General features: G+C 37.2%; 1 protein-coding gene across 1 annotated transcript; it reads right to left on the bottom strand.

The window, feature by feature from the left end:
* Positions 1-1,705: 1,705 nt before the first annotated feature.
* rbm38 (RNA binding motif protein 38) lies at positions 1,706-26,482 on the bottom strand. The gene is made up of 4 exons (XM_044110740.1): positions 25,891-26,482; positions 21,163-21,286; positions 18,200-18,254; positions 1,706-4,093 (listed from the first exon to the last, which is right to left on the bottom strand). The coding sequence occupies exons 1-4, from the start codon at positions 26,110-26,112 to the stop codon at positions 3,742-3,744; spliced, it is 753 nt and encodes a 250-aa protein (XP_043966675.1). The 5' UTR covers positions 26,113-26,482; the 3' UTR covers positions 1,706-3,741.
* Positions 26,483-26,619: the final 137 nt, after the last annotated feature.

Raw genomic sequence — 26,619 nt, 5'->3', positions numbered from 1 at the left:
TCATACTAAAAATATTATAGGCCATGTTTCTTTTCCCTTTCTCCACTTTGCGTTGGTTTTTCACGTTTAAGTTGTGCACAAACCAAAATTACAAAGGCATCATAATGGATGTTTGGGAGCGTTTAAGTTGCAATGTCAGACCATGACCAGAAGAGGGCACAAACAACACACAAAAAGCCTTAAAAAGGAAATAGAAGCACTTAGTGACCTCAAACAGAATAAATACGAATAGTGGTGTTTATGGTACACTATTTTGGAAAATATTAAATTAATGTTCACAAAGAGGGGAGGCTTTTTTTTTTAAATCCTAAAGCAGCTGTGATTTTGGGTAGATGCCACATAATCCAGGTCCCAGGAGCCCAAGATGAGAATAATCTACAGCTGGAAAAGGGCGTCAGTCAAAACTCGTAACTTAAAACAGTATTTTGAGTTTGATTTCAAACATTGAAAAACCTTTTGTTTCTTTTAAATATTATGTTTGTCAGTAGTCTTAATAAATAATTTCTCAGGTAAGTAGCAGCCAGACAGACCAATTTGGAAAAAGAAAGAACATTTTTATAACTCCCCCAAAATCAAATGAGATCCTGTAAAGTTCCCTAAGATTTAGTTTCAAAACAGAATGAGGCAAAATAGGCTAATATAATGTAATATATTTTATATTCCCAGAGTTGTATAACATCTACAGCTCTGGAAAAGACCACTTAGAACAATAATTTTCTCCGATTTTACTTTTTATAGGTATATGTTTGAGTAGAATGAACATTGTTTTTTAATTCTATGAACTACTGACAACATGTCTCCCAAATTCCAAGCAAAAATGTAATATTTATTTACAGAAAACGAGAAATTGTCAAAATAACTAAAGATGCAGAGCCTTCATACCTCAAATAAGGAAAAGAAACCAAGTTTACATTCATTTAGACACAAAAATATTAATGTTTTAACTCAGGAAGAGTTCAGGAATCAATATTTGGTAGAATAACTATGAGCTTTTCAATGGGGTTCATTGCAATGGGCCTTAATTTTTTTCCAGGGCTGTACATCTGTAAGTTAATATTTGCTTTTATCAAATTGTGGGTTCTTGTAAGGTAAAGCAAACAGGCTAACTAGGAACATACACGCTCTGAAATTCAAACTAAAATTCAGAGACATAACTAATTTAGCGTCACATTACATAGCATCTCATGTCCTGAAAGTTTTGGATGCATCCTTGTTCTAATACACCTGAATCAATGATTGGTTTATTACCAGGCATCCAGGCGGAAACATAAACTAGGACTCAACAAACCGGTTAACAACTAAATCAAAAGCTTAAAGAAGGAAAAGTGATTTTATAAAACAGTGTAGAATCATGATATATAGAAGCGTCCAGCAAGCTGGATTCTACTTCTAATTCTAGTCCCACGAATACTTGATCTAATGCAAAATTACAGCTTTCCAATTTTTGTTGTAGCATATGCCAGCTATTTATTGGTCTGATAATGACATGAGACTGTTGACAAATTGAATGCCGTAAAACACATATAGTATATATTTTAAACCTATTCACCTACATTTGCATTATAAGAAACCTATAGTGCAAATGTATAAGTTCATGCACTATACATTTGCAATGTATAATGCATGAATCTCTAGGCTGCTGCGACAGTTTCAGTAAATAACACACATAGTTATCAGAGAACTAAGAAACCGAGAGCCACCCACATCAAACATTCATTTTTATTTTGCATATTTGTTTAAAATCTGACATATGGCTTGGTTTAGACCACTAACATTGGTACCACAGTCTTCCACACCAGAAGACTCCATTATCTTAGCTAAAGAACCTGTCTATATTACATAGCAAAAAGAAAGAAAAAAACTGGACAATGGTACAAGAGGCTGGATGAGAGCTCTGCAGCATGCTGCAACGCTCTGAGTCCCATTCACACATACAGGCTACCAACATTCAAACACACGTTTCAATGCCCTCCACATATATTGGCCAACCAATATCATTACCAGATAATTTGACTAGTTTCTTAGTACCCTTGAAAGCAAGAAACTGGAACTTGTTTTAAGTCAATTATTCCTTAACAATGATGAAAAAGTACTAGTTAAAAGTGAAATAATCCATCAGTGGATATTTTCACTTTTAATATGAAAAAATGTCTTGTTTCACTGGCAGATTATTTCACTCACACCTGATACTTTTTAAGTCTAATATTAAGGAATTATTGACAAAGGCTCCTATTTCTAGCTGAAACGCTGATTGTAACGTAGTTTTCACCTAGATATGGGAGCTTTTTTTAAGATAATAATTTCTTAATATTGATGAAAAAGTTCAATTTCCATTGGCAGATTATTTCCCTTATTATGACATTTTTCCATATTAAACATGAAATAATCTGTCAATGGAACAAGTACTTTTTCATCTATATTAAGGAATTATTGACCTAAAACCAGCTCCTATATCTTGCTAAAAAGTTACTTGTAAATTAGTTTTATCTTATTTCAAGTGAACTAAGATATTCACACTAGAAATTAGACCAAAAGTATTTTCAGCTCTTTCAGTTTTCTGGGGGAGTAAACCAGATTTTTTATTTAGAACGCCCCAGCTTTTGAAAGACCTTATGATCTGATGCTTATAGCAAAGTCCCCTGGGCTTATGTGAGATAAACAGACCCCCAGCATCACACATCCTCCACCATGCTTAACATTGGTGCATTTTTACATATTAATAATTTAGTTTTTACTTATTTAAATTCTTAAAGCTATTTATCTGGCCTGTTTGGAGAGTGGCTAAGATGTATTAGTTGCTTTCTTGTGTCATATTTAACTCACAAGAACTAGAATATGACTAAAAGAGACACAGATCAACTTAAAAACAATGTTTAACAATGTTAAGATACAAAAAAATATATATTACAGTTGCACTTAAAGGTCACAGTAAGTCTGACATTTATTTTTTCTAAATGTGGGATTTTTTTCAACTTAATTGTTCTTGAGCTTCTTCATTTTTTTCCCTAGAGCTGCTAATAGCTGTGGAGGGCACTAAAATGAAAGAAACAGAAAATGTGTCCAGAAGACAAAAGAAGTAAAAAAAAAAAAAAATTATCTTATGAATGTTGTGTTTAAATCCTGACAGAATTGTGCTCTGAGTAATGCTGTAGGAATAGAAAAACAACAAAAACGAAATGCCAGTGTTGCCTACCTTGTTCTTACTCATCCTTCGTAATCCTAATTGCATATTCTGTGAAGATGCTCATGTTATAACCTCCTAGCTGTAGATAACAGGAACAAAGAGGGATTACAATAAACTTTTTTTTGTTCGTCGCTGAAAGGAGAGAATAATAAAAATGATAAGTTGGGTGCAGAGAGAAACCGTCCTCTCAGATAGAAAGGTAACCTTGAAGCAGAGGGAACAGGCTCCCTGTTTCAGAGAGAACCTGGCTCTCAGATTGGCTGAAGTCCAGAATTCAGTGCAGTACCTTTGGAGAAAATGCAGCTGCAGCAACATGGCAGAAAGACGGATTTCTCTTTGTCTTTACGTTACGTTCCCTCCTGCCCAGAAGAAGCATCTAAAAGATCACAACAGAGTCCTGCCGGTTCAGGAAAACATTCACAGTGTGTGCTGACGACAACGCAGGATGATCATTATCTGTTACACCGAGGAAAGAGAGTTCTCTCAAAAAGCCCTTTTTATAAACCCGGTCCAGCCTCCAATCAGCAGCAGTGTTTTGATTGGCTGCTCAGGTCTGCTCACTGCATCCGGTCGGGCTGGTGGAGGGGGTAATGGAGGAAGGCCGGTGGCGTGGCGGACACGGCGGTGAGCGCGGCCGGGGGAGGATGGATGGCCGCTGGAGGGGTGGGAGGCGCGGTGAGCGTGGGCGTCGGCGTACCCGGGGAGAAGCTGTAGCTGAGGTAGCCTGTTGAGGGCGACGGCGAGGGGACGAAGGGGTACTGCTCCAATCCCGACGGGGCGTAGGGGCTGTAGGCGGAGCTGTACTCCAGGTAAGGGGAGGTGAGGGCCGTGGCGGTGGGGCTCAGGTGGGACTGCAGCAGCAGGCCAGGCTGGAGGAACGCCTGGGGGTAGACGTACTGCTGGGTGAACCTGCAGGGACAGAGGAGCAGGTTAGAGCTGAGGGATGAACGAGGAAGGCTCTGAGGATGATGAGTACCGTCTGTTTTATATTATTTACTGACAAAAGTCAAACGGTTCTTCTGCAGAAAAAGATATCTTTCCTCCCCAAGCCATTACAATCTAGACTTAAAAAAAACCCCACATTTCTAATTTACATTAAAATACCACCAGAATATTACTGTATAAGTAAGGTAAAATTTTACCGTATTTATTGTATAAATGCGGCAAAATTCTGGCAACCACAGCAACCGGTATTTTATATTAAATTAGAGATGTTTTTTTTTGTTTTTTTTTACACTGTACAATAACTCTTTGAAGAATTTGAATTAATGAGTTGCAATGCTTAAGTTCCCTTTTGGATCAATGAAGTATTTTTGAATTTGTGTACTATGAATTTTTGTTTTTGTTTTAAAATAAGAATTTTTGAATCCTAAAAAGAACAATGCAGCTCAAAAAGACAAAAACCTTAACTGTTTGTGTACACAGAAATGTGACAGACATTACAATCTTCTCCTCAACTTTAAGAGATAAGTGGGTGTTAATATGTTTCTTCCAAATATGTTTGTGAATTGGCATTTTGTAAACAATCTTACCTAAATGTTAAAACTTTGCATCTGTTCTTCTGGAAGTATTTGTTTCTCTTTCTGTAATCTCTGCTTTTCTTGTTCTTTCCATAGAAAGTGACTCAGCACTTCTCTGTTTTTCTCCTTCATGGACAGAGCCAGTAATGTTTTCCTTTTATTTGTCTTTCCTCAGTAAGGAATTTCTTCCGCCGTGTTTTTGTGTCTTATTTCTAAACAATTGGTGTGTCATCTTCATGCACCAACTACAAAATGCTTCTGGTTTCGTACTTCTGTGTTTAGTTATCTAAATTAAAAACTGTCTCTTCACAACACTCAGGTTGCAGAATTACTTCACAGTTAATGATTCAATGCAATTATCATGGAATCACTAAATAAATTACTTTTTGCCAACTGGAATTAAACAATAACTATATTGTAATTGAATCTAACTATATGACTGGATTGTAGTAAAATTAATACAACTATTTGATTGATATTTGGACCCAGCTGGGTTCTATATATTTATAAATGTTGCTACATTTTGTATGGAAAGTTCTTTTCATTATATCTAAAGCAATGATCTCGTTAGAGGCGTTTTCCTCCTCCCTTAATTGCGGTTCTCATCTTTTGGTTCAAAATAGATATTCTCCCCTGAGTTTACATTTAATTAGCACGCTGACTGAAAAAGCGTAAAACAAATCCTACTTTAATCCAAATTAAACATTTATACATGATTTCATACATTTCTGAACTGAATGTGTTTTAGTTTCTGAACCATGTGCACTCAGAGGCAGAAAATGCAGCAGTAGCTGCTCTTTATGAGAACGTCAACACTCAACAATGAGAGAAAAAGCTCTCTACTGTCCTCCTGTATTCACTCATGCCCTTGCCTGAGGCTGCCCACTTAACCTAGACTGCCTCAGTTACATCTGGCAAAAGCAACAGCAATCATGTCAGAAGAATTAGGTTACACTGCGGTGTTAAAATGCTAACAGCAGACAGAGGCTGTTCTCAACCCTCGCGTTTCCCTTTTCACGCCTGCAGACGTTCCCGTTATCGGGACTGCAAGTTTGTCATTGAATGGGAGCAGGTGAAAGGTGCTTACCCATAAACACAGTCAGAGCAGCCATCAAGTGTGCTTTCACAACAAACACAGCGTCTCGGCCCGTTCTCACCTACTCTGCTGTGTTCACAACACACAGACGCACACCAGAATGTGCCTGTCATCACTCTCATGAAGCCCGTAAAGAAACTCAACCAAAAATAACTCCACGTTTAACCCCTCTGATCCTGATGGGTCCCAATCAAAAACCAGCTATAAGGAAATGTGTTTAATTTTGATGATGTAAGTGAAGCAAAACAATCAAATACAAGACCAAAGGTAAAGTCATTCTAAGAGTTAGAGGAGTCCCGTATCATGGTGGTTTGTGCGCGACCACGTTAAAAAGATGTCTAAAGTTCAAATCGTATTTGTTTCTAAACACAGCAGAAAACATTTTTTCTTCAATGTTTGTTTTCTGTTTCTGGGAAAAGACAAGATGGCGTATTAGCCCCCTTATTTGAGGCTAAAAGATATTCCTAGAGTTAGTGTGATAATTTACAGTAAAAAAAACATTAGCAATGACCTTAAAAGGAGCAGCTGCTCCTTTATATCTTGTGTAATATTTTAGTCATTTGAGATCCCTTATTCTACTATGAGAAAGAATATTTACAAGTGGAAAACAGGTGAAACGATACCCAGAAAAACGTTAGAAAGTGTGAAATAATAACCCCAAACAGATTCATTACAGATGCTACAGGTATGAATTTGTATGATAAATACCATTGTGACTGACAGTTCAATTATAAAAAACCAAAAAAAAACAAAGCAAAACTTTAAAGCAGTACGTGTTTGGTTGAAGACAAAAGCCTCTTTCCTCTCAAAAAACACCTATTTCCAAGTGTGGAGTGCAGTGAAAGAGGGGCGATGAATTGAGTTTGTTTTGTAGCCTTAGGAGCTTCGAATGTTCCAGATTTGAGATGATAATGAACTCCTTTGAAGTGTTTTATAGTCAAAAGTGAGATTCAGCTCAGTTCAAAATACTTTATCAACCCCAAAGGGAAAATAAATAAAAAATAGATCATCTTTGTGACAGCTAAAGCCCGGCCCAAGTTGGGTCATGTAAGAAATGAAACAATTTTGTATAAAGAGCAAGAAAATAATTTCTCCACAATGACATGAAAGACTTATAATGCAAAGCTTTTCCACTTCGACGTTAGATTTAAATAATTCTGAACTTGTCTTTTTTTAGCTACATTTGCTGACAAAATTCTTGGTTCTTGAAGTTGGGTGGCCTCTTTGCCATCACCCTAATCTTTAAAGACTTTAGCTGAGCCACTCCAAAATAAAAATATTACTTCAGGTCAGAAGAGACATGTTGGTCAAACTAAAATGTTACTTTATAGCTGAATTTGCAAAGGGATGAATAAATTCACAGCAAAAACTCACAGTTTTACAGTGTATTTTTAGTTTCTAGGGCAGATATTTTTGCACTCTTGAAATAAGACCAAACTAACTTACAAGTAACTTTTCAGCAGGACATGGGAGCTTTTTAAAAGTAAATAATTCCTTCAATATTGATCTTAAAAAGTACTGTTCCAGTAGCAGGAATAAGTCATTTTCCCAAAGTGAAATAATCTGCCAGTGGAGCTGATACTTTATAACAGTAATGACGTAAAGGTTTAACCAATGAATACTAATTTTAGGTTGGATCTGTGGATTACAATTTGGACAGATATCATATATTATACTAAAAACTATAACACAAACAGTTGAGAACAAAAAGAGCAAAAATACAAAATGTTACCAAGGATTTTTGTCTGGTTTTTAGTGCAAATCCAGCTCTGGCAAACATTAAGAGACCAATTAAAATGATCAGTTTATCTGATTTTGCTTTTTATAGCTATATGTTTGAGTAAAATGAACATTCCTCTTTTATTCCATGAACTACTGACAACATGTCTCTGAAATTCCAAGAAAAAAAAAAAAAGTATTTATTTGCAGAAAATGAGAAATGGTCAAAATAATGAAAAAGATGCAGTGCTTTCGGACCTCAAATAATGCTAAGAAATTATTTATCATATTCATTTAGAAACAACAATACTAATGTTTTATCTCAGGAAGAGTTCAGAAATCAATATTTGCAGGAATAACCAGGAGGTTTTTAATGGTGTTCGGTGCAGTGGGCTCGTAGTTTTCTCCAGAGCTGTAAATAAGTACACTTGAAATAAGACAAAAGTAACTTAAAAGGAACTTTTTTGCAAGATGGGAGCTTGTTTTAAGTCAATACCTTCTTAATGTTGAAAAAGCAGATTATTTCACTAATAACATTAGAAACATGTCTTGAAATAATCTGTCAGTGGAAATAGTACTGACTGATCTAGAAGGCTTAGAAAGCTTCTAGATCTACAAAGAAGGTTACTTGTAATTTAGTTTTGTCTTTTTCAAATTGTACTAAAATATTTGCACTAGAAACAAGACAAAATCCTTGGTAAGTTTTTGTGTTTGTGTTATAGTTTTTAGTATAATATATGAAATTAGTCCAAATTGTAATCCACTAATCCGACCTAAAATCAACATTGGTTAGTTAAACCCTTATCTGTGCCTCTCTATTAGGATTTCATAATAGTTAATTAAATACTTTGTTAAATACTCTTTAATTACCCAACTTTGTATTTAATACTTGAAAATGTTCAGTCAAGGATAAACACACTTAATTTGAATAAAACTGTGAAACCGTGCCGTTACATTGGACATACTGAGCAGCTCAGACCCAAGAAGCTGCAAGCTAATAGCATCCAGCTACATGTGAAGTCAAAACAAAGCTCTTCCTTGTCCTCTCTGAATCCCGTCTCCCGGAGCAGAAGTGCAGTGTCATTGCCGCGGCCGCCCGCCCGCCCGCCTGCGCTTCAGCCTGACTGATCCGATGTGACAGCGTTATCGTAGGGAGGGAGCTGTGCCTCGCTTTGACTCGCCTCGCTCCTTCCTGGGCCTGACATCACTGCAGACTGTCAAACACACACTCATACACCAACACACACACACACACACACTGAAGATGTAAGCACGCTCAGACTCATCACGTTCAGGGAGAGCGAACAGGCAAGCCGGTAATGCACATGTCTCAGGTTGTGTGTCGTTAGTTTAGTAGCTTAGAAGGAGATGTGTGGTGAATGAGTGGGGGTTCAAGCATGGCAGGACTAATTGGCGCAGCTGCATGGGTGTACGTTCACTAACAGACTCATGAGAGCAGAATAACCTCCACTGACTCCCATCTCCCTCCCCTCTGTGGACTTTACTCCCTCACAGCCATCTTCCACTAGAAAGCACTCTCCCTCACCGTCCGCGCTCCAACCAGGCGTAGGATGAAAGAGACAGCAAACAATGAGTACAGAGAATAAACGTGAAAACATCCGCTTATTCCTCTGTCCTTTTCCCTGCGAAGGTCAGGGTTGCGTCGGAGGTGAAGGATCGGCGCCGGTATCTCTCGCGCCTTGAGCCAGCCGCACTTTTAAGCGCTCACATGAGGGATGTGAGTCAGTCGAAGAGACGCACACTCATGACCCTCCGTCCTCATAAACACACGGAGGCTTGAGGGAGTGTGGGACGGCGTCGGAGCCGGACGCTCGGTTCAGGCGTTTCTGTCTGTATCACCAATCCCTGTTTCAGTGAGTCAGAGAAAAAGGAACGCAACAGACGGGTTTACTGGATAATATCACAACTCAGTCATGATGATTTCTGTGCGCCTTAGACTGAACTCTGAAGGGTATGTTACACAGTTGGTGTAATAAACGAGTGAGTAATAACCCCATACCCCCAAAATTGCTCTTGATGTTCTAAAAACCCAGATCCTTTTTAAGTATTTGTACAAGAGATCACGTTTTTATTGGTTAAAACTGATTTGAATAGCTAATTTTTAATTTGATCTGTGCAGTCTGATAGCTCCAAAATTTGACGTTTTTCCAGTCAGTGTGTTCATAATATCAATGCTGTGAAGGATTAAAGTTGAATTTCAATCAGGTTAGATCAGAAGCCTGCAACTTTTACAACATAGAGAGACAGTTTTACTCATAGACCAGCCAAATAAAACTTTAGAACTGAAAATGCCACGACTTTTCGAAAAAAAGAAACCTAGAAGTTCAGATAAATATCTGTTATAGAAAATTTTCTTTCTATCTTTAGGATTTAAAACAAAGATAAACATGAAATTTTGCAATTTCTTTCTGTTGGACGAAATAAAAAGTACATAGATTGCCAACTTAATTGCAAGAAAAACGCATAAAAAAAGAACATTTATTTTTTATCTGCTTTATCTAATTGTTCTAACAGCCATCTAATTGGCTGTTCTATCTAATAAATAGTATATAAGTACTATATACTAGTACTTATATACTATTTATTATATACTAATAAATAGTATATAAGTACTCTTATTTAAGACAACTCATATAAGTACCACATATATATGAGTTATTAAAGCTCAATGATGTTAAAATAGGCAGAACAGACACACTGCCGCAGTAAAAGCTATCTGAACTGAGCGTGTTTATTTTATTTTTCATGCCTGGTCCAAACCAATACATGATGTTCAGTGATGTTCATTGTGTTTTTCTTTTAAACGTGGATGCAGTTTCCTTAGTGGTCATCTATAACAGGTTAAAACCTCGAAGCAGCGATGATTACCAGCTCCATCTCCTCAGAGAGCGATCCCCTCTCTGCTTCAAGTACATCAGTCATTCTAGTAATGACACAAGCAACTCAATATTTGGACGGAATCGGAAAAATGTCTCACAGACCTTCACCTTATATAAATCTGCCTGCAAGCTGTTGGTTTCCATTCAGCCGCTCTGCCCAAAGGGCTGGGCTTTATACTAATGTCAGACAAAAACTATTGACTGTTCTATCACATGCCTTCAAGGGCCTGAAACTGAAAAGACTTATTCAAGTGCAGGGGAGCTGTGAGCTTTAGCTTTAACCAATAAATGCACTGCAGAGCATCCAGAGCTGGAAAAAACATATGGATCTATACAACAAACAAAGCCGAAAAGTTTGTTTTTAACCAACTTTTACTCTGTTTTGCATCAGTATCACTTTTTTTAAACACTGGTCACCAGAGCCATCCCACGACATATGCGAGTTATGCGGCTGCTTAGGGCCCTCAAGGGCCACCAGGGGGCCCACAATAGCAAAACACGACATTATAATAAATTAATAATAAAATGCATTATTTTAACTACTTAGCATCAGCATATAACAATATACATACATATATATGTATATGTGCGTGTATATATAATACACACTATTTTATAGTTGTAAAACTAAAACTTACATTTAGTTCGTATAGATATTGCTAAATAAATGCAATTACACATGAAGATTTCGATCTATTTTTTATAGTTATATAAAAGAAATATTTGTGTATTATAAGTAAACAAATAAAATGTAAGGTATTATACCTAGGTTGATTTGATTTAAATTAAGTGTTTTTTCTGCTGTTGTTACTTTCAAATATTTAAAATAATATATCACACTTAAATCCAAATTAAATTAACATACTTACTAATTGTAGTAGGTATTTTACACACTTAGAACAGCTGAGGAATTATGAGCTGGCCTGTTGGTATGGGGGCCCACAAAATGAAAATCTGCTTAGGGCCCCAAAAAGGTTTCTGCCGGCCCTGTGCTTAGCTGTAAACTCTCTAGTTCCCCTTTGCTTTTCTCTCCCCCGTTCCTTATCTGCATGCAGGTGCATGATATATACAAAATCCTTAAATTTTCCTGAAATCTTCAACGGAAATTTGATTCAACGTATATCTTCAACACTGTTCGCATACAGTCATTGCTCTAACAGGAAAATAGAAAAAAAAGAGGTGGCAGCTGAATGTAGCACTTTGACACACTTCACAGGAACAAAAGCTCAAAGCTGAACGACAACAGGAGCATTTTGAAAAGCTTTCAGCTGTGCTCTGACTGTCAGATTTTTTCTCTCAGACTTTGTATTTTTTCATCCAACAGAAGGGCCTCCTCTAATTAGGTCCCCAGCTGAGGGAAAAAAAAAAATAATCCACCGGAGGGTTTGCCATCTATCGCAAAGCCCTGAACAAAGAGAAAATGATAACTTTAGATGAAGAGAAATAGGTGAAAGGAACAGAGAGAACAATCAGAGAGTGACTGTAAAAAATAAGAAGAAATATGAGCACTGGGGTTTTGGTATGACTCTATAAAATGAGCTCCAGCATTGTGTCCATCACCAGCTCCGGAGCTGTACTGAAGACCCTCGGCCGCAGGTGTGTGCTACGAGTCTGTCACCCCATCCAGTTCCTCTGCTTCAACAGGAAATCCTCCCCCAGCTGCTCCACACCATTTGAAACACGCCTCGCCACACATCCATCTCCTTCCTCTCTTAGTTTCTCTCAAGAAATAGAAACATAAAAAACCTGTTGAAAAAAAAAAAAGGTAACCTTCTTTCTGCTAAGGAAATGCGTTAACCTTGTCTCTGCAGGCAGACGAGCGGGCGACCACAGGCGACAGACGCACCCTCCCTCCAGTCGCTCCTTTAAACTGGAACCACCCAGATTCAGTTGTATCTCAGAGGCACATTTGGCGTCGAGGCGGACGCCGACTTCTTAAAACTTTGAGCAAATACGCAGAGGCAGCAAACAGAGCTGTGCCTTGTTTATCTTTGATATTTGCTGTCTGTACTCTGAGTGTTTGTCTGAGCAGACTGGTGGAAGAAAAGGGGTGAAAGCAACCAAATTGCTGCTGACACATTTAAATAGGGTTTATGTTTATTGTGAAATTTATGGAAATAAATCTGATTAGCTTATTAAACTCCAGATATTTTTGTATCCTAAATAATCAGACTAGATTCAATTTTTTAATTTCTCTTGAAAATTATATTTTGTTTGTTGTTACAGCTAGGCCTGTCACAATAAGCAATACATAAATTAGTTGTGTGAAAGCAAATTCAATAATTTCTATTTGCATGATTTATTATTTTGTACTTTTTTCAGATGACAAAACTCTTCAGATTTGGTCTCAACAAGCCCTTTTTTTAAAGCTCAATTTTGTTTACAGAGACTTCATAAGTTGTTTTCATTTCTTTTTTTTGTTTATTTATTTTTGGATATTTGAAATGTCTTCAGGTCACAGTGTTGAATGTTCATCAGAATTTAAATGTATTGATTTCTGTGAACGTGTTCTTGTATTATTAAGCAGTGGCCATCATATTGCTTGAAAATGGTCTCAAAACAATATTATCGTTTATTGCAATAACTTTTGGGACCAAATTTGTTATCATGACAGGCCTAGTTGCAGCTCCCAAAGTTTCTTTTTAGCAAAAATGCACCAGTGGACCAGCCAAAGTCTGTTTCTCATCTTTTATGTGTAATTAACAGGTCAAATACAGAAAACAAATTATTTCCCCGCTAATTTCCTAACCCTTGTACTGTCCTACAATTAATCATCGACACCTCTTTGTATAAAAAATGTAAACATACAAAAGAATAAGTCTATAAAATGGGTGAATCTGGTGGAATATTATAAAAATGTCCAATATCGCTACTTTTATCCAAAATGAAAAGCAGATATTACAAAATTTTATACACTAAAGGCAGAGTTTAAAATAGTATAAGTCCATTGGATGATTCTGGCAATAAAGCTGTTTTGTTCTTTGTTGTCAGCACTGCTTAGCTTGAACCTTTAGCTCTGTGTTTTTTTACTTTTGCCTCTCATAAAAACCCCCAATATGTTGCCAACAAAAGCTGTGAACTGACTGCAGTCATACTGATCATGTCAAAGACACACACGGCCTCAGAGCAAAAACATCTGAGCAGAGACAGATGTGTCCTTTACACATGCAGGACAAAAAAAGATATTTATTTTTTATGTCACAGGTTTTAGGATTCCATATTTAAACATGAATTCAAAGTGAAAGTTTAAATCTACTTAACCAAATTTAAAACGTCAATATTCGCTCATGTCTCTTTCCATCAGTTTAGCGCTAAAATAACCACTGACTTCCTAAATTTATAACACAACATCTGAAGTGACAGAATTAAATCTAAATTGACAAATTATTGGGGGTTTTTTCTTCTTAAAGGACAATACCTCATGCAGCTGTGCAGCGCCAAGACCTCTAGAGGTTACCAATGTCGCAAGCTCTGGTCTCACTTCTTGTTTCACAACAGATAAATAAGCTGCGGTGAAACACAAACTGATTGCTCGGCGTCTATTTCAGAGATTTGCGTTTTAAAAAGAAAGAAAACATGCAAATATTAAAACTGTTGTCTGATTAAAGGGGGATTCCGCTCATTTTAACAACACTGATAAACTTTACAGAAGCTGAGAAAAAGAAAAGTAGTTATCCTGCTGGGCTACTGGAAGACAATCTGCTCACCTCCAATCAAATCATAATAAATGATAAGATCAACAACAAGAAAATTACTGAATTTAATACATAATACATGAGACTAAGCAATCAATTAGAAAAGAAATTAAGAAATTCTCTTGTTTTACATCTTTGCATTTGAGCCACATCATCCTTAAGCTGATGAAAGAAGAGTACATCAGGACTAGAATCAGAAATATTTTCCTGAAATGATCTCAGATCTGATTTGATTCAGTGAATCTTTCCTGGCAGAATGGACATAAACCATCCTGTTCACAACTTTACTTTTTTAAAACTGTGTTCAGGCTTACAGCTCTTAATTATATTCACTTCTAGGTGTGAAATCTAGAAATATGTAAATAAAGAGTGATCAGAGACTTATCAAACCAGCACACTGCAGGGGGATTTAAAAGCTTTTTGTGGTGAGACTGCTCTACCTGAATGACCACTCATAACAAAAACTGTAACTTTATTTATGTATTTATTTATTTATTGTTTAACATCTAAATTTATTTCTTTAGATGTTAAAAAGTTTGCTCCAGTTCTGACCAACATAATTCCACATCTCTAGACATTTACTTCACATAATTATGTTTCACTTTAAACTTAAGGGCTAGATGCCAAACCATAGATAGTTTTTCTTTGCAGACAGTGTTTTGATAAAAAAAAAAATATAAACCAAAAGGTTTCACATTCTGTGTTGATCGCTTGGAGACCTTAGTGACTCGTTGTAGGTCAGAAACCTCAGCTGAGAAAGAAAGACCATGCAATCTAATGCAACCCGGCTTTATTTAAAAAGCACTTTTAATTAACACACGTTTAGTAAAATGACAGAACTACAACAATGAATGCTTTAAAAATGACATAGAATCAATCATGCAATTAAAAAGTAAGCTAAAATAAACACAAATTAAGATAAACATCCCGTGTGGTGTAGCAGACAGTTATGTAGCCAGTCTGATGTGGCTCAGTTGGTGATTATCCATTTTAAGAGCTGCCACAGCAAGAGTGATGCCTCCTCTAAGCTTATGATTTGTTTTTGGCACAACAACCCTAGAAGACCCTGAAGAGCTGAAATGAACTACATTCAGTAGCTCAGTACTTTAATTCTATCAAAAAAAGCACAAATGTTTTTCTTTTTCATGAGAACACTACATAAAAAATAATTTTAGGAATGAACAAAACACTTCTAGTTACTAATCTCACAGACAGACCACTGCCTCTCTCGCTAGTGCTAGCTGATCATTTCAAAACTTATTTTTCATTCACCATTTCATCCTTCATAACAGTTAAAGTGTCAGATACATAGAAGCACACACAAGCACCTGAACGATAGTCCAAAATTATACTTCTGCTTCTCTGCTTGTTAAACATAATCTGGCGCCCATGGGCGCACACTCTGTGGAAGTAATATCTTCAGAGCGTTCTTTAAAAACTTTCTTTCATGCAGTAGAAATGTTTATCTGCTTATTCAGTTAAGTTTCTATCAAAACTGTCCAGCTGTTAGAAAAATAAAACACAAAGTTGTCTTATAGATTTAGTAGATGTTTCCAGTAGATCAAAATAAAAATCCAAGACTAATTAATAATAAATATTAGCTTTAAAGATTAACGTTAAAAGCAAAACTTTCACTTTATTTCAACATAGAAAAACTTGCGCTTAACTTCATTTTTTTTAAAAGTTAAAAGCAAATCCACGTATTTGATAAATTATTTAGACACCATAGAAAAGAATCCAAATGCTTGAACTGGGGTTTTTCTGTGTCTAGTCTGCGTTCGCCTCACGGGTGTGTCTGTTAGTTTCAGCTACCAGGTGATGTTTGTTGCCTGCTTTGTTTCCATCTGCGAGGTGTCAAACCGCGAGTCTTCCTGGAAGCAGAGATTAAAAGACCAAAACCCCCCGCTGTGTTTCAAATGTCTGCCCTCGTTCTGGAAGATTTTCTATCACACCTCATCTCATCACTCATTCATAGGCCCATCTGGGTCAGCTTAAACTCCCTCATCCCTCATTCACAAATTGAGGGCTGCAGTATTAATAGCACTCGCAACAGTTTTGGTTTTTAATGGGCTTTTTTTTTGTAGCTGCAGAATGTCGGCCTGTGGGAAGCCGGAAGGGGAGATATTTTTTCAAATAATTGAAAACTGGAAGATTCAGGTATCAAAAGCATCTTTCTTTATTAACTAAGGAATAACTAACCCTGTGAAAACAGTTAATAAGAATCAAAATGTATCCTGATCTAAGATCAATTTATACATTGAATCTGATCAAAAACAATGACTGTCATAACGGTTCTGTTGTCATGCCGACGATGCAGCTGCGATGGCTCCTGAAAATATTGGACACTTACATGTATACTTATTATTATTTATTTATTTTAGCTATTTGTCATGCTTTTTATTTATTATTTTATGTATTTATTTAATATTATTAGAGACTTTTTAAATGTGCAGTTAAATGACAATAAAGCCTGTCTATGTTTATGATCACCAATGATCTGATGGATGCCATCTGTACAAAGGTGTTAGTCCAGAGAAAAGCACAAAAAGTTCAACGGTATTATTTATGAACCATGACACAAAGTAATCAGCAATTAGAGAAAGTGTCAGTTGACTAAAACGTTAAAAAAAACTGGAAACTTCATTAAAACAATTCAAAAGATGAGCTTGAAACTGGTCAGGGAAGGTACCAAGAGGCTGGCAGCAACACTGACGAAGAATTCAGTTCTAAAGAGAAATCTCAAATCTTAAACATCCGGGTCCAATGGCTGAATCTCCCTAAAGCCTGATTGGAGAATGCTTTCTGGTCTGATGAAACCAACCCTTGTTTTGAGCAATAATGTTTAAAAACAAAACTGTTATTATCGAGAGAACACGTACAGCGTGTTGAGTAGTAAATTTGCCCTTGCTGCAAAGTCTCCTGTTTCATATTCTTTTCATCTGTTTCTGTCTTTTACACCTGAATTTTAACAAATTTCAAATGATCTTCTATCTAGAACCATCCAAATTTATTTTAAGTTAAATATATTTTCATTAGATGATTGCAGCACCCTTTATAAAATTCACATCTTAATACCATTATGTCTGTTTTTTTTATGGCACAAATCAAGAGTAGCACCTCCTTTTGTAACTCCCAACCAATGAAAAGACAGGAAAACTAAGTTGGTGGAATCAACTAACTCACTGAATCTCTGGTTACTTAGCAACAGCTAATGCAATCCTTGTTTGGTTACCTAGCAACAACCTGTTGAGTAACTTGTGCAGCAGCAGTTTAATAACTGCTTAAAAACAAAAACAGCAAATTGAAGTGAAAGGAGAAAATGAAAAAAATAGCTGGAAAGGAAAATGTGGCTAAAAGAGGAAAGGCCATGTCTCCAGTTTGGCAGCATTTCAAATATTTCAAATAAAAAACTAATCAATAATTATTGATATCGACTGATATGAAACCCTTGTATTGCAATATGTTTTTCAACCATATCGTCCAGTGCTAGCACATCTACAAAACCATAACAGGTGATTGTTTTATATACCAAATTTGTGCCTTATTTTCAAAAACAAAAGCCAGAGTATACATTAGCAATGTAACATATGTAGCTTAATGTTTTCCTTATTATTGTCAACAGTATGATGCTACTTCTGTTGAATGAAGATATTTAAAGGTTATCTGTGTCTAAGCATATTTCCTGTGTCTCTTTCGGCCTCAGAAGATACGTTTTAATATCAATAACAGTGCACATCAAGTGAAGAGGAGTACGATGGGAAAAAGAGGAGGGAGTTTAACTAAATTCCTCTCAGCTTCAGTGAAGCTCAGCTAATATGTGTGTGAAATTCAGAATTTAGCTTCTCACGCATTTAATGGACCAGAAAGAGAAGCATCCAGTTCAAGAGTATATTTATAGACACAGTCCTCAATAGGCGATTTAGAGTTTATACAGACATAATTTATTTTGAGTGTTTATTTTCTCCAGCACTGCAGGGCCACAGTATCCAAAACCCAAGTCACAGCAGGATGCAGCGATCCAAATGTCACGAATCAGAGAGAGAGAGTGAGGTGGAAACAGCCTTATTGATTGTTCTGTGTCTTACCCGTATTGCCGCTGAGCCCACGTGGGAAGGACTTGGTGAACTCCAGCTGAAAGAGCTGCACAGGAAGACAAAGAGAAAGACAGAGGGGACGTTTTATAGCTTCTGGTAGCACAGACATCCAGAGTGAGAACTGCTTTTCTTCCTTGAAGTGTTTCTGTTTGTTTTGCTCAGATATTAGCATGCTTATAATGGTATCACAGACTGTTACACCCTCAACATTTACTGTCACACAAATGGAGTTGCACAACATTCTCTGACAAACATCTGTGACCTTGTTGCCTCTAGACTTCATCAGGAATCAATTGGGGATGAGTAAGAAAGGAGAAAGTTGTCCTCCTCCTCTCTGCTCCTCCTCTGCAACTTGTTTTCTTCATTCCGCCGTTAATCTGTTTTTCTTTACCATGCTTGTATGACTTCACCATTTCTTTTGTTCAAACATATATTTACGCGCACGTTTTCGTTCTTTGGGAGGACAAAGACGAGACAGACATGCTGTTATTTCTTCCCCGTAACGGTCCCATCCCCTCTTTCTCTAGGCATTGTCTGCCTCCCTGAAACACAATAACAAAATACCAAGCGCTGCCATCTCCCTTCAGCTGCATGCTCGGGGAGTTGCGCCGCAGTGCCGGGCTCCAGAATAAAGGCAACACAGTCAGTTGTTGTTGGCGCCACTGTTTGTCAATCACACCTACGCCTGACTGTTTTCAAGCCAATTTTTTCAAAAGAAGCGGCGAAAGGAAAGAGGTTCTCGAGGTCAGCCCTCAGAGGGAAAGCATGCAGCATGTGCGGTGGTGGACATCTCTGATTAGAAAAAAATAAAAATGGCGTCAGGAAAGCTGACACAAAGACCAAATGTAAGGGTGGAGATGAGCTGATATAATCAGCTGAGTGGCAAGCATACCTGTGGTTTACCAAGTTTTATCCGCCTAACCTAAATATACACAGATTCTAATAGGGATGGGCGATATGGCTTGAAAATTAAACATATGACTTTCTCTAACAGATTAAATTTTAAACAATTTTTTACCCTCTTGCTTTCTTTTCTAAGAAAGAAATTATAAATGACAGAAAATACTTTGAAAAAGTGGCTTTTATCTCAATCGTCCCTCCTGTGAGTTGTACAGAAATGTGCTAGGGCCAGGCTATGACACTTTTCATTTATTTACAACAACATAGTCAAAATATTAGCACAATAAAGATGCAATTATACCTAAAAAAATTTCTCAAAATTACAACAGAAAATGTGTTTTAGTGAGGAAAAAAGCTTTGATAAATGTAGCAGGATTTGGTTTAAACAGCTCAGCTCATGCAATTCTTTCTTGGTTTGCAATTGTTTGCAAAATTGTCTCTGTTACAGATAATAATTTTATTGGTTAAAAGTTTAAGTATTTCTGCAAAGCACTAAAAGCCTATACCAATGAATAACTTTACACAAAAACGTTCCTTTTATTTGTGTTGGAGTTCTCATAAAATTACTACTTTCTTCTTCTAATATTACAATTAAATTATTGTACTATTATGATCTTAGTCTTCAAATTAAAATAAATAAATGTTAGCCTGACCCTTATATTTTGTCATTAATTCAAACTCCAAATGAATAAAACACGCTTGTCAAACAAGATGGCGGCTCTGGACGGGCTGACATCACTCTGAACTATGGAAAAAAAATCCAGAAAAGCCAAATATTTGATCAAGTGATGTGTGAAGAAGGTGAATTGTGAAAAAATTGGACAATACTGGAAGGAAGAAAACTGTCAGAAGCTGCAAAAGACCTGAGGCTGAGGCGGAGGTTCACGTTCCAGCAGAACAACAAATCCAAACACAAAGCCGGAGCAACAATAGGAGAGTTTGGATCAAAGCACATTACGATATCAGAATGACTCATTCAAAGTGCAGACATGAATCCGACTGAGCATCTGTAGTCAGACTGGAAAACCGATCTTCATATACTTTCTCCATCCAATCTGACCGAGCTTTAGTTATTTTGAGAAGAAGAATCTTCCCATTATTTCAGCCTCTGCAGTCGGACTCTGCAACCTGAGTGTCCGGAAACGCAAGTGGCTCTTTGGATCTTCCACAGCGACTCTTAAAAACGTTCCCTGAAAATAATAGAGAACCATCTAATGTTTTTAAATTAGAGATATAACAACAAATTCAGGTTTTCAGTAGTTTTTGTCATTGAATATTTACTTCAAATTATTCCATCACAAAAACAGAAGATGCCTGTTAAATGTGCTACTTTTCTTTACCTTTAGTTTGCTAAATATGTGATTTTTTAATATATATATTACCTAATATTTGCAGTTAATTTTCTCCAAATATCAGCATTTGACAGAAAATGACTGTATTTTCCCTTTTTTTAATCATGCAGATAAGTGAAACTACAGCCACTCTTGTACAGAAGGTTTGGTATTCAAAAGCAAAGAGAAGCTAATAAATATGATAAGATGTAATGGCATAAAAGGCACAGTGAGGGATTTTAATGCATAAATGATGTTACAATCTTAAACCAGAGAAAAAAGGTGCTAAACTCTGTCGAAATTCTCAGATTGATATGGATGCAAAAATCAATTTTCAAACCAATGTTATGTTTTTATGTGTGTTAAATCAGAAGGAAAATAAGAATATTGTTTGTATGATCTTGTGAACCCTTTATACAGAGAAATTATGAAGAGGAATATTCATATTAGTCAGCGTAAATCTCCTATCTTTGCCAATGTATCCTAAATATTCCTTAATCAGCAGGAATTTAAAAAACTAACTTGATCAAATATATACAACATGCTCATTTAGACAAGCTGATATTTACCAATACACTTCTGTCATAAAGAGGAAAGAATCAGTCCCGCTTTTATTAGGGTGTTGTCTGTTTTTTAAATGATCATCATTGTATAAAAAGCATTTATACTTGTTATATATTTGTACCAGCAGATGAAATAAGGCGTGTTCAGCTGTAATCTTACTTGTTTGTGAGCTGCGAGGCTTTGCTCCAAGGTACGCCAGGTTCACGTTGGCCTTCCTGCCGTCGATGATGGGGTTCGGGTCTTTGCACGCCCGCTCTGCTGCGGCCCTGTCCACCATGGTCACCTACAAACAATGATGCTGATCAATATCCGTTCAGAAAACTCTCTAAAGCCACACACTGAAGACAAAAGGGGGCCTGTGACTTTATATTAAATACATTTAATTCAATGAATTTCCTTTGGATTTTATTTGACCAGGGGTCTGCAGCTTTAAGACGCCAAAGAGATCAATAAGCCTCACTAGAGCCATAAATGACCTTTTGACCAAATACATCTTGTGATTTGTGAAAGAATATCTACTGAAATAAATGTTATTATAAAAAGTAAAAAAAAAAAAGAAAAAAAAAGATTTTTTAAATAAGAAAAAGTTTGCCAAAAAGAGAAAAATAAGTTTTCTTATGTTGCGTGTTTGGCAAATTTTCAAAGTAATGACAAAAAAATGGACACAGTACAACTCCCTGGTTCTTTTAATGTTACCATAGTGGAAAGTGAATGCAATTATTACATGAAAAACTGCTAAAATTTGAATATGGCGCTATGAGAGCTGTTTTTAAACACGTTAGGCGAGCCGCAGGTTGCAGACCCCAGTGATAAATTAACACAAGGTGGTGAACATTCATGAATTAAGATTAGATCGGATAACTGGTTTTCAACATCTGTTGTAAGAGAAAGAAAGCTAAAAAATGTAGCATGCCTTTGTATTCAGCCCCCTTTACTCTGATTCCCCTAAAAAGATCTGATGCAGAATCCAATCAGCATCAAAACAGACGATCTGTGATGGTCTCAAACCTTATTAGATCAGTGGTTCTCAAATCTTTCAGTTTCCGACCCAAAAAGTGACTCTGGAAGACTTTCTTAACCTCAATTATCAGTAAAGTATACCAGAATTTCTACTGAGTCACTACATAAGGTACAATGACAACACAAACGGTTTCAGAAGCCACTATTTTGCTTGTTTCTATTTACAGCATAAACATAAAGGATGAAATGATTTTTATTATTTCGTTTCATTTCTGAAGATGATCTTAAGACTTCACACTTATTTATTCTCAATCGCAATTTTGGGAAACACTGTGCAAGAGAACATTAATAAATAAACAGCACCAGGAATAAGAAACAGGTCAGAGATAATGTAGTAGAGAAGTTTAAAGCAGAACAGGGTTATAAAACTTCTGAGCTACAATAAAAATGACCTGAACTTTAAATATCTCACAGGTCAACCATCGAGCAGACAGATTGGGCAAACATTATTCAGAGAAGTAGCAACAAGATCCTTGGTAACTCTGGAGGAGCTGCAACCAGGAGAATCTGATACAACCAAAAATTTTACTTTTATATACGACTGGCAAGAAAACAGCCACTGCTGTGAGACAAGTTTAAGGATTCATGTTTAAAAGTTTGGCTAAAGCTTGATTAGCGTTTAAAGTTTGGCCAAGACAGATTTAATTGGCGTAAATTAAAAATGCAGTGTGGAGAACTAACACCCTGACACAGCACCCCTGTGGTGAAGCACGGTGGTGGCAGCAGCATGCACTGGAGCTGGTCAGAGTTAAAAGGAAGATTACTGAAGCTACAAATAGAAAAAAACCTGCATCCTGTAATTAAAACATGGGTAGAAGTTCATGTTTCAGTAAGACGACTTTAAACATACAAAGCTGCAGCAGAATGGCTTATATCAGGGGTTTCCAATATGAGGTCAGGGGGCCATTTGTGGCCCTCGGCATAAATTGATGAGCAGTTTAGATCTGTGAAAATGGAGCTTATACAGATAAAAACTTTCTATACATGGAAAATGTTTGGAAAGTCTTATTTCTTTTAATAACCATGTTTTTACTTTCATTTTGAATATTATTGAAGTGAAAAATGTTCTCATTTTTGTTGATGAGATTAGACTAAAAAACATTTTCAAGACCAAAAAAATATAAAACAAAAATTAGAAACCTTCACTAACTTTGAATAAATGATTCTTTCCTACTTTGTTTCATGAAAAATATTGCATGTTTAAATCATTAAAAACAAAGATTGATAATAAAACTATTTAGCATTTTCATTGTAGCAAAAGATGCCCCAACAGAGTGCTTTCAATTTGGTTGTTTTCGTTCACAGTGCAAAAACAATTGGACATCCCTGGTTTAGATCAAAGAATATCAATGAGATAGTATGTCTATACTAACGAGAATATGTGGCAAAACGTCCTAATGATTATCACAGACAATATCAGTCTTATATGACTGAGATTGAGGAATTTGGCAAAGAAAGATGGGCAAAAATATCTGCAAAAGACTTGGAGCTGTAATTACATTAAAGGTGCTTTTGCAAAGCATGACCTGAATACAGATACATGCCGCACCTTTAAGATTTCTAGTGAAAATGAAAGTGTTTGAATCATTTGCATCAGTTGGTAAAATCCTGCGTTGACACTGAAGTTGTGGTTGCAACCAACAGAAAACGTTTTACAACCACTAGACTCCTATCTGTTCAGAAAATCATCCAGTCCCTCTTATTCTCTCTCTTTTTGTTTTTGTGTAAAATCAAAACAGGACCCCCTTCCTGCCTGATGAGAGGAGGAATCTGCATTTTGATGCCAGGCGTCGGGTCCGGCGTGGGCTGATCTGTGGTGGGTGGGAGGATGAGATACAGGAATCTACCTTGAGGGAGAGAGCTGAGGAGGGAACAGATGGAAGCTGGGAGAGCCGATGAAGGTTAACAAACACCCACAGAGCTGCTACTGTTCATATACAAGATAAACCACAGCTGCAGATGACTCTACCACCACGAAGTGGGGCAGTGAAACTAAAAACATACCAAAACCAACCAGGATTTGGTTTTGCAGAACATTTTAAAGGGGCAGTATTACATGTTTTCCATTTTACAGCACAATCGAGTAATTATGATGCCTTCAGTTGTTATAAAAATCCTATATATTTCAAACATGACTTAAACGTTCAACTTTGCAATTTTCACAAATCAATTTTTCTAATTTTACTGCAATCCAGTCATAAAGTCAGGATGAGATTCAAAGACAAACATCCCAATTCAACCCTATGATGCAAAACTGTCGACTGGTAAAAAGTGATTCCAATAGAATCACATTAAATTATTAGATGAGCAGTATTATGTAATTTTCTGACACATGCTATCATTTTACAGCACAATCAAGTAATTATGCTTTCTTCAGTTGTTTTAAAAATACTTTTTACAGTGAACCCTTGTTTTTCGTGGGGGTTTTGTTCCAAAAAGAACTTGTGTGCAAAATCCGTGAAGTAGTTACCTTTATTTTTTACAATTATTGTACAGCATAATTAAATACTCTACATTGAAACCAAAGAACAAAAACTGTTTCAGGCCTATGCATTTTTTTTAAACAAATGGAACGCTTTCTTACAAAAAACTACAGTAAAATAATAATTTTAGTCATCAATACGAAGTACAGTAGAACGAATTGGGACTCGCATATTTCACCGTTCCTCTGTGACGTTGCGGCCTCACTTCGCTCTCTAGTGTCTTTTTTTTCCTGAAGCCTGTGGTTCAGGTGTGTTTTTTGAGAGAAGAACATTGTTATCGGTAGTTGTTGTCGCTCTTTTTTCTTCTGGGCAAAAATATTTGCCAAAATTTGCCAAGTTGTATTACGTATATTTGAATACCGTAACATTATTGGCACACAGGTGGAGAAGAAGCGTGGAGACGGTTTAGCCAATCAGGACGCAGAATACAATGCACTGTGAAACAAAATAAAACTGCACAAAAAACTCTGCAAAGCAGCCGTGAAAAGTGAACCGTGTTATATCGAGGGTTCGATGTATATCAAACATGACTTAAAAGAACTTTGACTTGAAATTAGGTTTCTGTCTCTTTAAGAAGCCCCTGCTCTTTCCACCAATGTTCCTCCATTAAGCTGTTGACAACATTTTTGCACTGACAAGTAGTTTCTATAACAGTTCCACCAGGTGTTTGCCAACTGCTGCTGCCGCTAGTCTGGAGGAGCTGAAACCTCCATGAGATTCAAGGTTTTCTCAAGCATTCATGAACGAATAAAAGCAACACTCCAAGTATGAGGGAATAACATTTCAGCATGATATGAAGCTAAAAAAAAGTCAAATTCACACAATACTCCTCCTTTAAGAGACAAATTATCAGCCCAACAGAGAGGAAGTGCAATACCCACAACTCCTTCTCATCTTTTATCACTTTCGGTAACTCACAAACACCCAAATCTGGCAGAAAGAGAGAGAGATGGGGTGGAGGAGGAGGAAGTCATGATGAAACTACAGCAGCCTTATCTCGCACAGCCAACCGACATGTCACACCTCTGAGACTGAAGACTCCCTCCTCCCCCCTGCAGAGACATCTGCCCACAGCTGCAGCTGCTTGTTACAAAGAGGAGTGTTTCTGCGGCTCATTTATAGTTTAGGAGGACGGGGATAATTAATGACACACTTTCAAGAAATAACCTGCTCCTCATGCCGCCAGCATGTGACCGCCAGCATCTGACACGCTGCATGCGGCTGTTGCTTAAACAAAGTGGCAGTGTATGGGTGTGCGTGTGTGTGCGTGTGTGTGTGGAGGAGGCCCTGACAGGAGCTGAGATACTATTTAAGAAATCAGTTTGCAGTCAGCAAAGTGAATCTGCGCCATTTTTATACCGGCTGAAAACAGATATCAACTCACAAAGCCGTATCCTCTGGATTTCCCCGTCTGCTTGTCCGTGATCACCACCGCCTCGTCGATGTCCCCGAAAGTCTCGAAATATTTCCGAAGTGAGGCGTCGCTGGTGTGGTAGGGTAGCCCGCCGACGAAGATCTTGGTGTAAGTTGTGTCCTTCTCCATGGTGGGGGGCATTATTTCTAGCGGGACCCCGAGCAGCTGACCCAGAAACAGCGGCGAACTCATAAAGCTCGGTGGAAAACCCAAAACTAAGCAGCGAGACGAGAGAAAGGAAGGATAACTTTACGCGCAGCGGTCGCACAAACCTCCTATAATATTAATAGTAACAATGAGGGTAAAACCGCGTCCATGCTTCAGCCTCGCTCGGAGTTTGTAGGGAAATGCGGTTCAAGCGGACAGGTGCCTCCAAACCTCCCGTCCTAGAGGAAAACAAACAAACAAAACAAAACAAAAAAAAAACAACAAAAATCCCATGCAAAGTCTTTAAGCTCCGGCGGACTCTCTCGGCGCTTTCCTTCTCTCCGCTTCTGGTCCAATCGACAGGCGGTGCGTCTGTTCCAGTCGGAGCATCCCGCCCTCAGCTCCACCCTGCCTCCGCTGCACGCGCACAAAGGAAACCCCCACCCCACTGAAACCATAACACGGAACTGTTGAACACTTTGATAGAGAGTCATAAAAATACATGTTCATTAAATGAACCAAACAACTCACCTGATTTAATAAGTATTTAGC

The sequence above is a fragment of the Gambusia affinis genome, linkage group LG01 (assembly GCF_019740435.1).
Source record: "Gambusia affinis linkage group LG01, SWU_Gaff_1.0, whole genome shotgun sequence".
Lineage (NCBI taxonomy): Eukaryota > Metazoa > Chordata > Actinopteri > Cyprinodontiformes > Poeciliidae > Gambusia > Gambusia affinis.
Note: the sequence above shows the minus strand (reverse complement) of the source record. Positions and strands in the feature narration are given on the sequence as shown.